This window comes from Aotus nancymaae, unplaced genomic scaffold, assembly GCF_030222135.1.
Source record: "Aotus nancymaae isolate 86718 unplaced genomic scaffold, 86718_ANA_hifiasm-v0.15.2.pri h1tg000049l, whole genome shotgun sequence".
Taxonomy (NCBI): Eukaryota; Metazoa; Chordata; class Mammalia; order Primates; family Aotidae; genus Aotus; species Aotus nancymaae.
The window spans coordinates 22,767,035-22,781,461 of record NW_026988463.1 but is presented as its reverse complement, the minus strand read 5'-3'; the positions used below and the strand labels follow the sequence as shown (position 1 = coordinate 22,781,461).

General features: G+C 38.0%; 1 protein-coding gene across 4 annotated transcripts in view; it reads right to left on the bottom strand.

Annotated features, from left to right (window-relative positions):
- Positions 1-6,016: 6,016 nt before the first annotated feature.
- The window catches only part of RBBP6 (RB binding protein 6, ubiquitin ligase), a 33,018-nt gene continuing 24,607 nt past the window's right edge, over positions 6,017-14,427 (bottom strand). For 2 of the 4 annotated variants that reach the window (XM_012464637.2, XM_064362580.1), the window contains 5 exons: positions 14,064-14,132; positions 11,373-11,735; positions 10,984-11,085; positions 8,376-10,130; positions 6,017-8,003 (listed from right to left, as the gene is read on the bottom strand). In XM_012464637.2, the coding sequence (XP_012320060.2) occupies positions 6,434-8,003; positions 8,376-10,130; positions 10,984-11,085; positions 11,373-11,735; positions 14,064-14,132 (3,859 nt within the window). In that variant the 3' untranslated portion in view covers positions 6,017-6,433. The remainder of the gene's footprint in view (positions 8,004-8,375; positions 10,131-10,983; positions 11,086-11,372; positions 11,736-14,063; positions 14,133-14,427) is intronic. The other 2 variants (XM_012464638.2, XM_064362581.1) reach the window with 1 other exon arrangement.

Sequence of the window (14,427 nt, the reverse complement as noted above, 5' to 3'; positions counted from 1 at the left end):
TGAGAGGATGGGAGAGGGTAGAGGTGTATGTGTGTGGGTCATGCTAAAATCAATTGTAGCTCATACTTGAGACTGAAAAATCAAGTAATAGGAGGAGTATGTTATTTATATATAACATTCAACTTTCCTTTTTTAAAGAAAGAACTAGCAGAGTTGAAATTGCCTCTAAAGAATTAGTCAGGGTATAATTAATTATAGCAGGAGAATGACGTTTTTGTTGAAGAAATTTACGACTTTTTAAACAATGTACAACTTTGTTAGAAAAATAAATTCTTCAAGCCTGCAAAATTGAGAATGTTTTATGACCTGGGCAAACGTAATGAAAATGCTAACTACCATAGACGTATCCTGGTAGAAATGACAATATTGGGAGGAAGATGGAGAATCACACTGGTTTTGGACTTAGAGGTAACTCTAAATGCCTGAAGGTACCAGAACTTGGTTTTCTTGGCATTTCTGTTTTATTACTAGTGGCATTTTTTTTTTATTTTTTTGAGACAGGGTCTCAATCTGTCACCCAAGCTGGAGTGCAGTGGCATGATCTTGGCTCACCACAATCTCCACCTCCTAGATTGGAGTGATTCTCTGCCTTTCTAGTAGCTGGGATTGCAGGTGTGTGCCACCATGTCCAGCTAATTTTCTTGTATTTTTAGTAGGGACAGGGTTTCACCATGTTGGCCAGTCTGGTCTTGAACTCCTGGTCTCAAGTGATCCACCCTCAGCCTCCCAAAGTGCTGGGATTACAGGCGTGAGCTACTGCGCTCGGTTGCTATTGGTATTTAAATTTTCCAGATGTTTATTGACCATTCGTGTAATAGTTGAGATTGTAATTTTAAAAAATTGCAGAGGGGGAAGGAGTTGCTAAAGAACAAGCAACTCCTTCTGCCCTCTAATGGCATAATTCATCTGAGAGGAATTGTTTCTTGATTCAGAAAAATAATGGCTAATTTCAGTTTCAGAGATGAAGAACCTATGACGTAGGGCAGTAAAGAAGGGACGATGGTGTGCATAGGAAAATGAGAGGATGTGATGTGTTCTCAGAAAATAGGCAGTAATATCACAAAATGTATAAAGATTGAGACTCTACCATAATGAGAAGCTCTGAAAAGAAAAATCAACACGAGGAATAGACATAAGAAAATTAAAAAGGGGCAAACCAAGATAAACCAGATCTCGTACAACAATCATCAAAAATATTGGAGAAGCTCCTGGGTTTCCAGTTGACTGGCCAGTTGAAATTATAAACTCCTAACCTATTAAAAAATGGTCATCCTAGAAGATGAGAAGAATATAAATAAGATAGGACAAAACACACAATTATCAAAATTTTATTTAGGTACCATAATTTCTACAAAAGAATATTTTAAATCCTAAATATATAATAAAATTTTAGATAAACAATATTTAATCTGGAATTTTAAGACGTGATTTTTTTTTCTCCAAGTGTTTAACTAGTTCCCTCAAAGCTTATTGAAAAACCTATCCTTTTTCACATTTACTTATGCTGAAACTGTTGCGTATTATATTTGGGCCAATTTATGGTGTTTTATTCAATTCCACTCACTTGTCCGCCTCTTCTAGCACCAGTGCCATGATGCCTTGAAAATTGTGTATTTTCCCCCCTTCAGCCCATATAATAGCCAGGGGAATGAGGTCTGTGTGGTCTGGCCTCCTTCCTGGCAACAAGACCGGCTATAATGAATCTGCCTCTGGACAGAGTCTTCCTCCATCCCCATCAACATGGTAGCCTATGCTTCAGGTTTCCTTGGTGCAATTTTCATATTAAAAGTGACTTTCAAGGAAATTATCTTCATTTACTCCATGGCCTATCCCTGTTTCTTCAGATGATGGCGTGTTCCCAGTACCCAAGATCTTCTATTCAAGCTTCCCAAGAGGCCACCTGCCTTCTCACGGAGAGAACTGTCAGTTGTCTTTATTTCACCTTCTCCCCATTAAAAACAAAAAAGTTTTAAGATGTGGTGCTATGGCAGAAATGCCACATATTTTTTTAGCTATGTCTGCCCCTTCTGTCTTTTCCTGGTTTCTAGCATGAATACAGTTTTCCCTGGCTTCATTTTACATATTTGTTTGTATTGGTTGTAGTTTTTAGGATACGAAAAGAATCAGTCTACCAGCTTTATATATCATTAAGCTAGGTAAAAACATATTTTAAGAAATATCAGAATTTTGTTAAGGGGCCAGGTGCAGAGGCTTATCCCTGTAACCTCAACACTTTTGGAGGCCCAAGCAAGAGGATTCCTTGAGGCCAAGAGTTCGAGACCAGTCTGGGCAACACAGCAAGACCTGTCTCTAAAAAAAAAAAAAAATTTTTTTAATTAGCCACGTGTGGTGGCACATACCTATAGTCTCAGCTACTCATAAGGCTGAGGGAGGAAGATTGTTTGAGTCCAGGAGGTCGGGGCTGCAGTGAGCTATGAGTATGCCACTGCACTCTAGCCTGGGAGAGACACAGAGATGAGAGAGAGAGAGAGAGAGAGAGAGAGAGAGAGAGAGAGAGAGACTCTCTCTCTAAACAAAACCAAACACACTAAAAAAATTCTACAAAAGAATATTTTAAATTCTAAATGTATATCATTTCTCATGTTAAAATCTTACCACTAAAGACTTTAAAAATAGAAACCTAAATTGAAAACATTCACACTGGCCAAACCAACTTCATAGCAAGTTACGAAAGACCCACATTTCAAGCAAAGTGGAAAAGCAAGATTCATGCTGGTGTTGGCTTTAGTATGAGATCACTGTTCACTCTTCATTAAGTTTAATAAAGGTAAAGTGCATAAAGGAATTAGCAATATTTTTAAAAAGCTCTTTTAACATGATCCTAAAAATAATCTCAAAGGCATTTTTCAAAGAGGAGCCTTGATAAGCTGTTTATACTTTAAATCCATTACTGAAAGAATTCACCTAAAACCTTTGAATATTCCTATTAACCCTATTTCTTTCATAACCGTATGCTGAAGTTATTCACATACAGCAGCTCCATGGTATGGTTTTTCAAAGATTTAGGTAGGTGACCTTAAGTCCATTCTTTCCTGACCATTCCAATTCTCAAAATTAAAAATGTTTGTGAAAAACATTTAATGTCAAAGGATGTGTTTATGATAAAAATGCAGGGTATACGCTCTATATATTTTACATATACACGCATATACATACATATATACATACACACATACTATATATAGGAGGCTTTTTTCTTGTTAAGAATAAGACAACTGTTGAAGCTAAAGTAAATGAGCAGTGGTATAAAAAGTCTCAGAAAGGACATGTTCCTAATCAGAGGTTTTGTTCTATGTCTAGCTTCACACAGTAAGAACAGCATTCATTACAGGTGCTGGAAGACCGGGAAAAGTGGACAAGTACACAGAAACGCTTGCACAGACTGGGATGAATAAACCATTAAGTTTATTAAGTAGCTTTCTGCCCCTCTGAAATCCTAGCTTAAATATTTTGGAGTGGGTTTTGTTCCCTTCATTTGGCATGCTGACACTAGCAAAGGAGTGATTTTTAAGCTCCTGATTTCAACACTCTGAAGTATTCTTGGCACAAAGAAGCACCTAGGTCCTTGAAGGATACTTTTCAAAACTATTATAGGCCAAAATTAATCTCCTCCCTTGAGAAACTGACACATCACCGGCTGTCTGTGAAGTCTGCTCTTATTCCTAGCTTTTACACATACTTCTTTAGGTCACTGTGTGAGTATTTGCTTGGTAAAACAATCTCAAAGTTTAAAACAAGGTAATTTCATTTTATTATTTCAAACTTTTATTCCTATGTGCAAGGCATGGTTTGGCTTCCGGAATATAAACTAGATCTTCTTTTTGTGGAAGTCATGCTCAGTCTGGTGAGGGAGATAAACACAGACCACAGAAAACAATTTGGAAGGTGTTACTATAGCATATCTAGGGATGCTACCGCACCTCAGGCGTGTATGGGGGCGGGCAGGCACTGTGAGGGAATCATTCCAAAGCAGCAACCTAATTCCCAAACAATGAGTAGGAAATTATGAGGCAGGCAAAGGAGGAAGGAAATTACAGCTGAGTGCAAAAGATAGGGAGACATAACATGGTCTTTTGGGGATCAACAAGAGGTGAAGTCTTACTTGCTGGCTTACTCTTCTACACGGTGGGGGCAAGTTGGATTAGTTAGGAGTTGGCTTGAATATCCAAGGCTGGACTGAGCCTTCACTGGCAGTGGTCTTTCTTGCTTAAAGTAACACAAGACATCAAGTGCCACTGGAATTTTTATGGATTAAATGAAGTACAAGCACTTGGCACAGTGCCTGGCAAATAAGTTCCTTCTTACATTGTTTTTCTTTAGTTTTGTTAAGCAGTGTTCAGGACCTTAATCTAGGTTTGAAGGTTAGCTGTGTGGGTGCAGTGTCATGGGTAAGGAGCAGCAGGTTACAGGGATGTTAGGGATGTTAGCGCGTGGCTGAAACAACAGGGTATAGGACCAGGGAAGGGAAAGAGCAGAAAGAGAGACTGGGGGATGAGTTGAAACTTCAACCCCAAATAGACCAACAAAGGATGGAGCTGGAAGACCAAGTTGTGGATGAAACATTGGAGCTGAAGTCCAGTGTTTCACCAAGAGAGGAACTGTCACAGGTGCAGAGTAACTAGAAAATTGTCATAGGAGTGGACTGCAGTTAAAGAAAAGGTCAGTTTACCTTAAATAACAATGAGCTTAGGTAATGAAATTCACCTCAGATGATGGAATGTATGATAAAGTCAGTTCTGGGTGCCAGATCCTATGAATGTCAGAGATTGAATCCAGAGTTTTGGTCCAGATTAGCAAGAATTAACAGTAAATCTAGCTAGAATATTTTAAAGTAGAAATGACAGCGTGTGTTGTGTGTGGGGTGGTGCAGAGTCAGAATGGTTAGGCCAGACATCCCATCCTTGGCAACAAGGGTGTTTGGGAATAAGCAAATGTAATCTAAGCATCATAACAAAAGCAGGGCCCTTTAGAGGAAAGCTAATTTGATTTAGAGGCAGCGTTTCTCTAATTTAATTCAGTTCTGAACAGCTTTCATGATCTTTACAGTATTTGTGTGTCATCTATACAAATTAACATTCTAAAATTTTAATGTCACTTAACATTTTTAAGTATTACACTTAAAAAAACACATATTCAAAAAAAGTATGCCTGTATAGCGCTTAAAATCGATGACTGGCTAGGCACGGTGGCTCACGCCTGTAATCCCAGCACTTTGGGAGGCAGAGGCAAGCAGATCACCCTCAGGTCAGGAGTTCGAGATGAGCTTGGCCAACAGTGAAACCCTGTCTCTACCAAAAATACAAAAATTAGCCGGGTGTGGTGGCGCATGCCTGTAATCCCAGCTACTCTGGAGACTGAGGCAGGAGAATCACTTGAACCCAGGTGGAGGAGGCTGCAGTGAGCTGAGATTGTTCCACTGTACTCCAGCCTGGGTGATGAAGGAAAAAAAGGTTATTCTCTCAATCCCTACGTATATCATGTTTCTGAAGTACCATTCCTACCCTCATTCCTCAAATGCTTTCAGTACCTTTTCACTGTCCCCAAGTTTCCAAACCACAGCAATGAAGGAAACTCGTAATTACTGCTTGCTTGTCAACTGGGCAATTAGGTAGGCCACAGACGCTCACTGGTTTAGCTGCATTCTACTTTATCAAGGAATTTAATACTCATGTATCAGGGTTTCCAGAAAAATATGTTGCCATAAATGAGTCACAACTCTGCATCTCTAATATTCAAATCCAAACCGTTTTGAAAGTTCAAACTTCTAATTTCTATGTAATTCAAGACTCTCCTAGATTTATTTAACCACATCTCCAATTAATCCCAATTCATTTCTGGCCTTTACCACGAGCCCATATATGAAGTTTATCAGCTTAAAAACTAGTTTTTAAAACTAAAATAGGGAAATGAAGACACAAACGTAATCTGTGTCTGATAGGTTAAGTATATAAAGTCTATAGATGTGGCACTACTTTCTTTAATAAAATACTCAACATTTGAAAAGTTTACTGAAAACTTTTATTGTAATCAAAAAGTGACATAAGGGGGTTGTAATGAATTCAGCAAATCATTCTGCTGATATTTTAGAACTGATATCAGCTTTTGCCAGGCAATTAAAAAAATTCAAATGTGAAAATTTCACATTACAGTAAACTCCACCCCAACTAATTAATGGTGGTTAAAAATAATAGGCCCTAGCAAAACCTCTCGTTACATGGTCACAACTCACAATTCTGTACAAAAGTTCGTGTTATAAAGCTCTGATGTAAAAATCAAATAATCAAGCAGCAATATTTTAAGTGCAGCACAGGGTCTTCCATGTCATTATTTACAAGGCTTGAATCTCTTTACATTATAACAAAATTTAATACAGATGACTTAGTAATTAAGTCAATTTTTAAAATCTGTCCTTTTACACAGTGACAGATTTCACTTTTTGGTCATCTTTCTCCTTCTCCTTTTCTTTATCTTTGTTCTTCTTAGACTTCTTTTTCTTGTGTTTGTGTTTTTGGCTTTTTTCCAATTCTACTTCAGTGCCTGCATGTTTCTTATGCTTCTTATGCTTTTTATGTTTCTTGTGTTTTTTCTTTTCCTTCTTTTTCTTCTTCTTCTTGCTGTCTTGACTTTCTGCTGAGCTGGCACTGCTACTGTGGCTTCGGGTCTGGCTTCCAGAAGGGCTGTGGCTTCTGCTGGGGCTGACACTGGGGCTGCTGTGGCTCTGGTTCCTGCTTATTCCCACCTGGACGACGGCTGCTGTGTCCAGGCTCTCTTTCGCCTTCTCCATTATTTTATCTTTCAGGTCATTAGAAATGGTTCCTGAGGTTTCCTCTTCTTTTACAGAAACATTACTTTCACTGTCACTTTCATTATAGTCTGGTTCAAAAGCAGCTTCATCAGTTTCTCTAGTTAAGTCAGAGGAGAGTCTAGAAGAATGACTTAACTGGGGTTTAGGCTTGACAGCATTCTTGTCAGTTTGTCCAGCAATTTGCTCTTTTTCAACTTGTGTCTCTGGTGGGTTAAGCATATAAAGTAGTTTATTGCCACTTGACTCTTTACTGTTCTTTGCTTCTAATACATGCTTTTCACGATCCTTACAAGGATTTTTATCTACAGATTTTGTCTCTTCATTTGGGCGTTTAGTATCATAAGTGGCTTTGTGATCATGAGGTTTTCTGTCTCTTGAGGGACTAGAATTACTTTTTTTGGACTCTCCAGTTCCTTTTTTAGGCAAATCTCTCTCTTCCCTTGGCTTATTTTTCTGTCCAGATGCAGAATCCTTATTCCGAGAAGGAGAGTCTTTTCTTCTTGTTAATTCGTTCCTTTCATCTCTACGTTTGGAACTTGAATACTCTCTGGTGTCATAGTCAGTTTTTTTGTCTCTATTGGGAGTGAAGTCTTTATTTGAGGAAGTACGAGTGGAATCATGTTTATCTGATGTTCTAGCCTCTTTGGAAGATTGAGACAGACTTTTAAGATTTCCTTGTTCATTCAGACGGTCCAAATTACTCTCTTTCTCTGGCTGAGTGCTGTTCTTCCTCTTTTCAGGGTTTTCCTTTTCCAAAACTGAATAATCTCGATCTTTGGTTTTCCCTTTTTCATTAGATGCCGAGTTTTTTGAACTTTTAATCTCGTGTTGTATAATTTCGTGGCTCATGTCCTTGGTGAATTTTTGAATTTTCTCTGATGGTTCACTTTCTTTCTCAGGATACTTGACTGTATTTGATGGCTTGGTACTAACATTTTTTATAACACTAGCAGGTTTTCCTACACTTGATATAGGCTGTGTGGATTTAACATCTTCTTCTTCGGATTCAAAGTCATCTTTATCCCATTTGGATTGAGGAACCTGAATCATAATGATAACATCTTCAGCTGGCACTGTATTATCATTATTATATTCTTCCATAGTTTTAATCACAGTTCGCTTTGTATCTGTTTTTTCTTCAGATTTCCGCACAGGACTGCCTCCAGTTGAGCTTGTACTAAAAAGAATAACAATATTTTTAATTAATGAAGAATTTACTATTAATTATAGAACACCAATAAATACAAAAATGCTAACTTAAACACAATAAATGTCCTTTTAACTTAAAAAAAACTTATTCTGTCCTAAAAAAGATACACAATTTAAGATTATGATTGCATAAAAACAAATGTGGCTCACCCCTCAAAATTTACTTACAACCTTGTCTTTAGCAATTCTTTTCTTCAAAGACAACAAAAGACTAAATAAAACCAGCCTACTTCCCTAGATCAGCACATTCATAATTAATATAAAAAGCACAAGCATGGATAAAACTAAAGAAAATCCTTCCCTCAACAAATTTCCACACCCACCCCCTACAGTCAGATACCTGGTATAATCCACCAGAGTTGAGCTGGAGCCTTCGGTTCCAGTCATTTTTCGTCTGACCTTTCCTTTGACTTTTTCTTGTTTAACTTTGCTAGATGTTGACTCCAATTTTTCAGAGGGTTCTTTTGTGTTAGATATATTTTCTGTACTTCCAATCTTTTTCCCAGTTTCTCTGTTGAGTTTGATTTTTTTGGCTGGCGCAGTTGATGAGGAAATTTTGTCCTTTTCAGGGGTTCTATCCATTTTTTCAGTATCAGGTTCCATTTTGCGCTTTGGTGATGGTTTCACTATTTCAGTCACTTCTAGTTTTGAGATTTTCATTGAAGACTCAAAATCTTTATCTACACCTTTTTCTTCAGTTTTTCTTTTCCTTTTTTCTCCCTTATTATCAAGTGGTTTGTTTTTCTCATTAGGCTTTTTGGCCTTTTCTTCCTTAGTTGTTAGTTTTTCTGATTTGACATCTTTGGAATAGTCCTTCTTCACTTTTTCCTCTTTGACTGGTTTTGTCTCTTGGTGTTCTTTCGCTGATTTAGAGTGAGCTTTTCTGGGGGTTCCAGTGATTTTTTCATCCTTCTGAGAGGAAGATGATGATTTAGCATTGTCAGTCTTTGGAGTCTCCTCTTTGGCTTTTTTAAGTGGAGGTTCAGATCGAGGAGATTTCTCACGTTCTCCATCTACTTTTTCTTGGGGTCCTTTAGCAGGTTTTACAACATTTTCTTTTTTGGACACAGCAGATCCATCATTTTTCCGTTTGGCCTTATCACCCTTTGCTTTTGGTTTATCCCTTTCTCTCTTGTCTTTTTCAGACACTGATTTAAAAGTGATGGATTCTGCATCCATTGGTTCATCTCTAACAGGGGTGGCATCATCTCTACTTGGGAGAACGAACAATGAGTCTGTCTTATTTTCTTCAACAACTGTAGGTTCTCTTGATTTTCTTGAAGTCTCTAATAACTCTGGGTTCAGAAAACCCTCACTTTCCTCCCCTTTTCTTCTTTTTCTGTGTTTCTTATGCTTATTTCCTTTACCATCTCCTGGAGCGTTTTCACTCTCCTTCTCTTTTGACTTTGTATTATCCTTCTGATTGTGACCATCTCTTGCTGAAAGCTTTTCTGGATAGTTGCTACCTATGTTTCGACTTCTATGACTTTGCCCACCTACATAATCTTCTCTGCGGCCTCTAGTGAAGGGAGAATTCCTGATGTTAAGTGGTAAAAATCTCTCTGGAGAAAAGTTCTCTCTATTTGTTGAGGGTCTAGGCTGTGCTCCAGCAGCATAACCTTTATAATATTTTTCATACCACTCTCTGTATTTTCTCTCCCATTCCCGGTAGCGTTCTTTTTCAAATGGGTCTCTAAAGTCAACACTCCTTCCATAATAAGCTTTCATGTCATAGGGTGGTGGAACTTCTCTGTATCTATTAAAATATTCACGTTCTGTTTCTCCTTGAGGTACGTTACGTTTATTAGGAGACTGCCCCCTAAATGCTTGAGGAGATCTTGATCGTGAATGATAGCGTCTATAAGGAGGTGACCTTGACCTAGATCGATGATATCCATGAGATCTAGACCGTGAACGGTAATTTCGACTCTTGCCTCTGCCTCTTCTGGGGTATGGAGGTGACCGTGAATAGGAACGAGAATGTGAGCGGCTGAATGATCGAGAATAAGAGCGTGAACGTGTTGAACCAGATCTTGATTTAGAATAAGTATATGAACTTCTTGAATACGAAGAACCACTATAGGGAGATTTAGACCTAAAAACAAAACAAAACAACAGTTGATAGTTGAGAAATACATACAAAATAAAACACAGACTCTCAGATTCTAGCAATCTCTCCTCACGGTTTCATCTGTCTTTGCATCAAATTTCATCTTAGATGATTAAAAGAGGCACAGTGACCTCTACTGGAATGGAAAAAAAGTACACAAATCAGAGCAATCACTTGTTACAAAACAAAAGTGAAGTCTTAACAATTAGAGTGGAGTGCATTAATGTACCGTGAGTTATATGAGCTAACTAACATTAAACAAAATGTCAATTAAATATAAATTTCACTTCCTATCTGAATATTGAAGTAGGAGTCTGTTTTTTGTCCTATACTGGCCAACAGCCTAGTTGTAAAAGAAAACACATTTCAAGTGTAAGGCTAAAAAATAAAGTCTTTTAAACAAACTTCCAGGGAATTTTTATAATTCACTTTTTCTATCAATAAAGCAATTTGTATTCTACCACTACTTCATAATTACACAGGTTAATGTTCCAGCAAGAAGCTGTAGCCTTATGGTAAAAGGGTCCTGAGAACTGTTCTTTGGCTATTCCCCTATTTCTCTCCTTCCAAAAACATTTCCCAATTATTTGATACTATAAATAACTTCAAGGGACAAGGGTAATTTAATCCCCATAACTGTTAGTTCTATACAATAGAATTTACATTGAGACATTATTTCAATGAACAGATATTGGGAAATAAGCTACATCTTCACTTCTATACACCTAGACCGAATCAGAAAAATTCCTAAGTGCAATGTTCTTTATATCCATAGCTAATCCCTGGATATTCAAAGTCCCATTTGTAATTCTGTTGTGAAGGCTTGCAAAACACTAACCTGGAAAATGAGCGCCTACGCTCCTTTTGAATCTTTTTGTATTCCATCAATTCCTTAGCAAAATCATTTGTAAACTCATCTAGCTTGGACTTTTTCTTTTCCCTAGTAAAATAAAGTTAAAGAGTGAAAGTTAACAAAAACCATTTAAGAAAACTAACAAGACAAATGTAATTAGATCATGAATGAAATGAATGAAATTGCCATTAGTTTTCCACTTTAAAACTATAAACTAGGAATCCCTGAGGAAGTTGCTTGTATGGCTTTGGTTTAAATTTTAGGTGAATTTCTCATACTAACTGGAAACACTGGAAAAAGTTTCCAGATACCTATTTAATGTTATTATCAGAAAATGAAAAAAGTGTATAATAATTCCAAATCAGAATACATACTCTTCTTTTAGTCGTCGCTGCTCTCTATAGAATTCTTCCCTGGACAAAGGTGGTGCTTGTGTTGTTGGGATGGTATTTGAATGAGCTGTCTGCACTCCTGATGATACCCAAGGTGTTGATAAATTGGTAGGAGCTGGAGGAAACCCTGGAGGAGGGACACTATACCCAGCAGGTGGTGGCTGTCCAGGAGGAAACTGAGGAGAAAACTGTGGAGGAGGAACACCCGGAGGGAGAGGAAGTGTATGGGGAGGAGGCGGATACAAAGGAGGTGGTGGAACAGGTACAAAGACTGGAGTTGCAGGTAGTGACGGGCCTTGAGTCCTCTGTGATCTTTCGCTGTGGTGTCGCCCACGGTTTATACTTCTGGAGAAATAAATTCCAAGGTATTACTTCTTCAAACTAAAGTCACCTGAGACAAGTAAACTTATCTTTTCTATCCATAATTATTTTCAAACTTAAAAACAGTGGAATAGAACCAACTATTCAACTAGTATAGAATCATAAGTACCATTTATTTGTAAAAATAACTCTACAACATAATTTTTAAGGTCAAGTAGTGACTAAGATAATGTAAGTTTATGGGACCTTCTCTACATGGAAATATTTGTATTTAAAAGTTCTCTTTTATGAAGTCCAGATTGATTATCACTCCACTAATTACCACCCATTACTTCCTAAACTGTCTTTTGAAGGAACTGATAGGAATGCTGCTATGACCTAGTTCTACCCAAAAGCTTACTTATTCATTTATTTCTTATTTTTTTGAGACAGAGTCTTGCTCTGTTGCCCAGGCTGGGGTGTGGTGGTCTGATCTTGGCTCACTGCAACCTCCACCTCCAGGGTTCAAGCAATTCTCCTGCCTCAGCCTCCCAAAGTAGCTGGGACTACAGGTGTGTGCCACCATGCCTGGCTAATTTTTGTATTTTTAGTAGAGACAGGGTTTCATCAGGCTGGTTTCAAAATCCTGATCTATGTAATCTGCCCACCTCGGCCTCCCAAAGTGCTGGGATTACAGGCAAGAGCCACTGCACCTGGCCCTAAAAGTTTAAATGAAGGAAAACTACCTCCTGTAACCTCTTTTTTGAGGTAGAAGGTGGGTGAAGATCATATAAAGCAGAATAAATTCTAGTTTTAACTTGTATAATTAACAATGAAAACATCAATGCTTTCTCTCAAAGGCTTAAGTAAAAATAACATTGTTGGGCTAAAGTTTCTAATTTGTGCCTCACCGAAGAAACAGAATGGGCTCACTTCTGTTAAACTATAGGTTCTTTAAATTATAAATAATTGGTACACAACAGTAGCAGCAGGGCTTTAGATTTTAAGCATTTTATTCAGAGAGCCATGAATTAGTAAATATTACCCTTCTTTTAAAATGTGATCCAGTAATGACAGAGTAATCTTTTTAATAAGTTTAGCAATGAAGCACTAGAAGATATCCCTAATTTTCTTTCTTTTTTTGAGACATGGTCTCACTCCATCCCCCAGGCTAAAGTGCAGGGGTGCAATTATAGCTCACTGTAGCCTCGACCTCCTAAGCTCAAGTGATCCTTCTGCCTCAGCCTCCCAGGTAGCTGGGACCACAGGTGCATCCCACCATGTCTGGCTAATTTTTAACTTATTTTTTTTGGTAGAGACAGAGTCTTGCTATGTTGCCCAGGCTAATCTTGAACTTCAGGCTTCAAGCAATCCTCCCCTCTTTCAGCCTCCCAAAGCTCTCAAATTACCAGCATGAGCCACTATGTTTGGCCAAAACTCTTTTTATAAAGTTTTGAAGGCCCCTTTATCCTGGTGGTGATTATGATCTAGACCAGCAGTTCCCAACCTTTTTGGCACCAGTTACCTGTTTTGTGGAAGACAATTTCTCCAGGGACAGGAGTGGGATGGGGGGATGATTTCGGGATGAAACTGTTCCACCTCAGATCATCAGGCATTAGTTAGATTTTCATAAGGAGCGTGCAAACTAGATCCTTCACATGCGCAGTGCACAACAGGGTTCATGCTCCTATGATAATCTTAATGCCACTGCTGATCAGACAGGAGATGAAGCTCAGGTGGTAAAGCCTGCTCACCTGCTGCTCACCTCCTGCTGTGTGGTCTGGTTCCTAACAGGCCAAGGATGGGTACCAGTCTGTGGCCCAGGGTTGGGGACCCCTGACCTAGACAGTAAGACTCTTACTTCTTGGATTAATAATGCTTGTACCTGCCCAGAGCAGGAGCCTCTAACAATCTCCTGTCTCTTCTTTTGGAAGATAAGGTGGGAGATGATTGGGACAGTGGAGTCTAGAAGATAAATAAATGTAATTCTTTTTGACAGTTAGGAGCTGAGCTTGTTAACTTTCATCTTAAACTGGTATCTTAGATACTGTCTGAGTCTTAATGACTTTCTTCTACTTCCAAGAGGGTAAATACAAGCCAATACTCTGCTGTTTGCTGATAGAGAGAAAGTAATCACTGGAAGGAACATTAAAAATGTCTTAAAAGCCATCATTTAAGATACTATATGTAATTTATTCTTTTCTAGGCCTAAGGATAACTATTGAGGACTTAAGAGTGATAAACACAATCCAAACAAATGACCTCCTTCCTTCCTGCCACTGCTGTGCTTTAATTTCTTTGATTTATGTATATTTTTTGGTGATATACATATATAATAAGATGATTATTTTCCAAGATTTTTAGCATACCTACCTGTAGCAGCTCCTCTCCCCTCTTCTAATTTGTTGTGGTGGAGAAACCAGATAGCCAAGTTTGTTGGAACTGTATGAGAGAAAAAAAATAAAATAAGCTCAAGTATTTTTCCATGGGTATAATACATGACCTTTCCATGCACAGATGTTAAAACACTGATTTTAACTACTCGAAAACTTTTTCCTGCTCCCCAATTCTTATTTTGGATAGAGGAGAGGTGAGCAAACATTATATTTACTTAAAACTAACTTTCCCCCCAATTAACAGTATTATAACAGTAATTAGACCTCAAAATAGATTACTTTATGTAATATTACATTTTAATTAGCATTCTACAAGTTACTCTGTGAACTTATTGTTATAT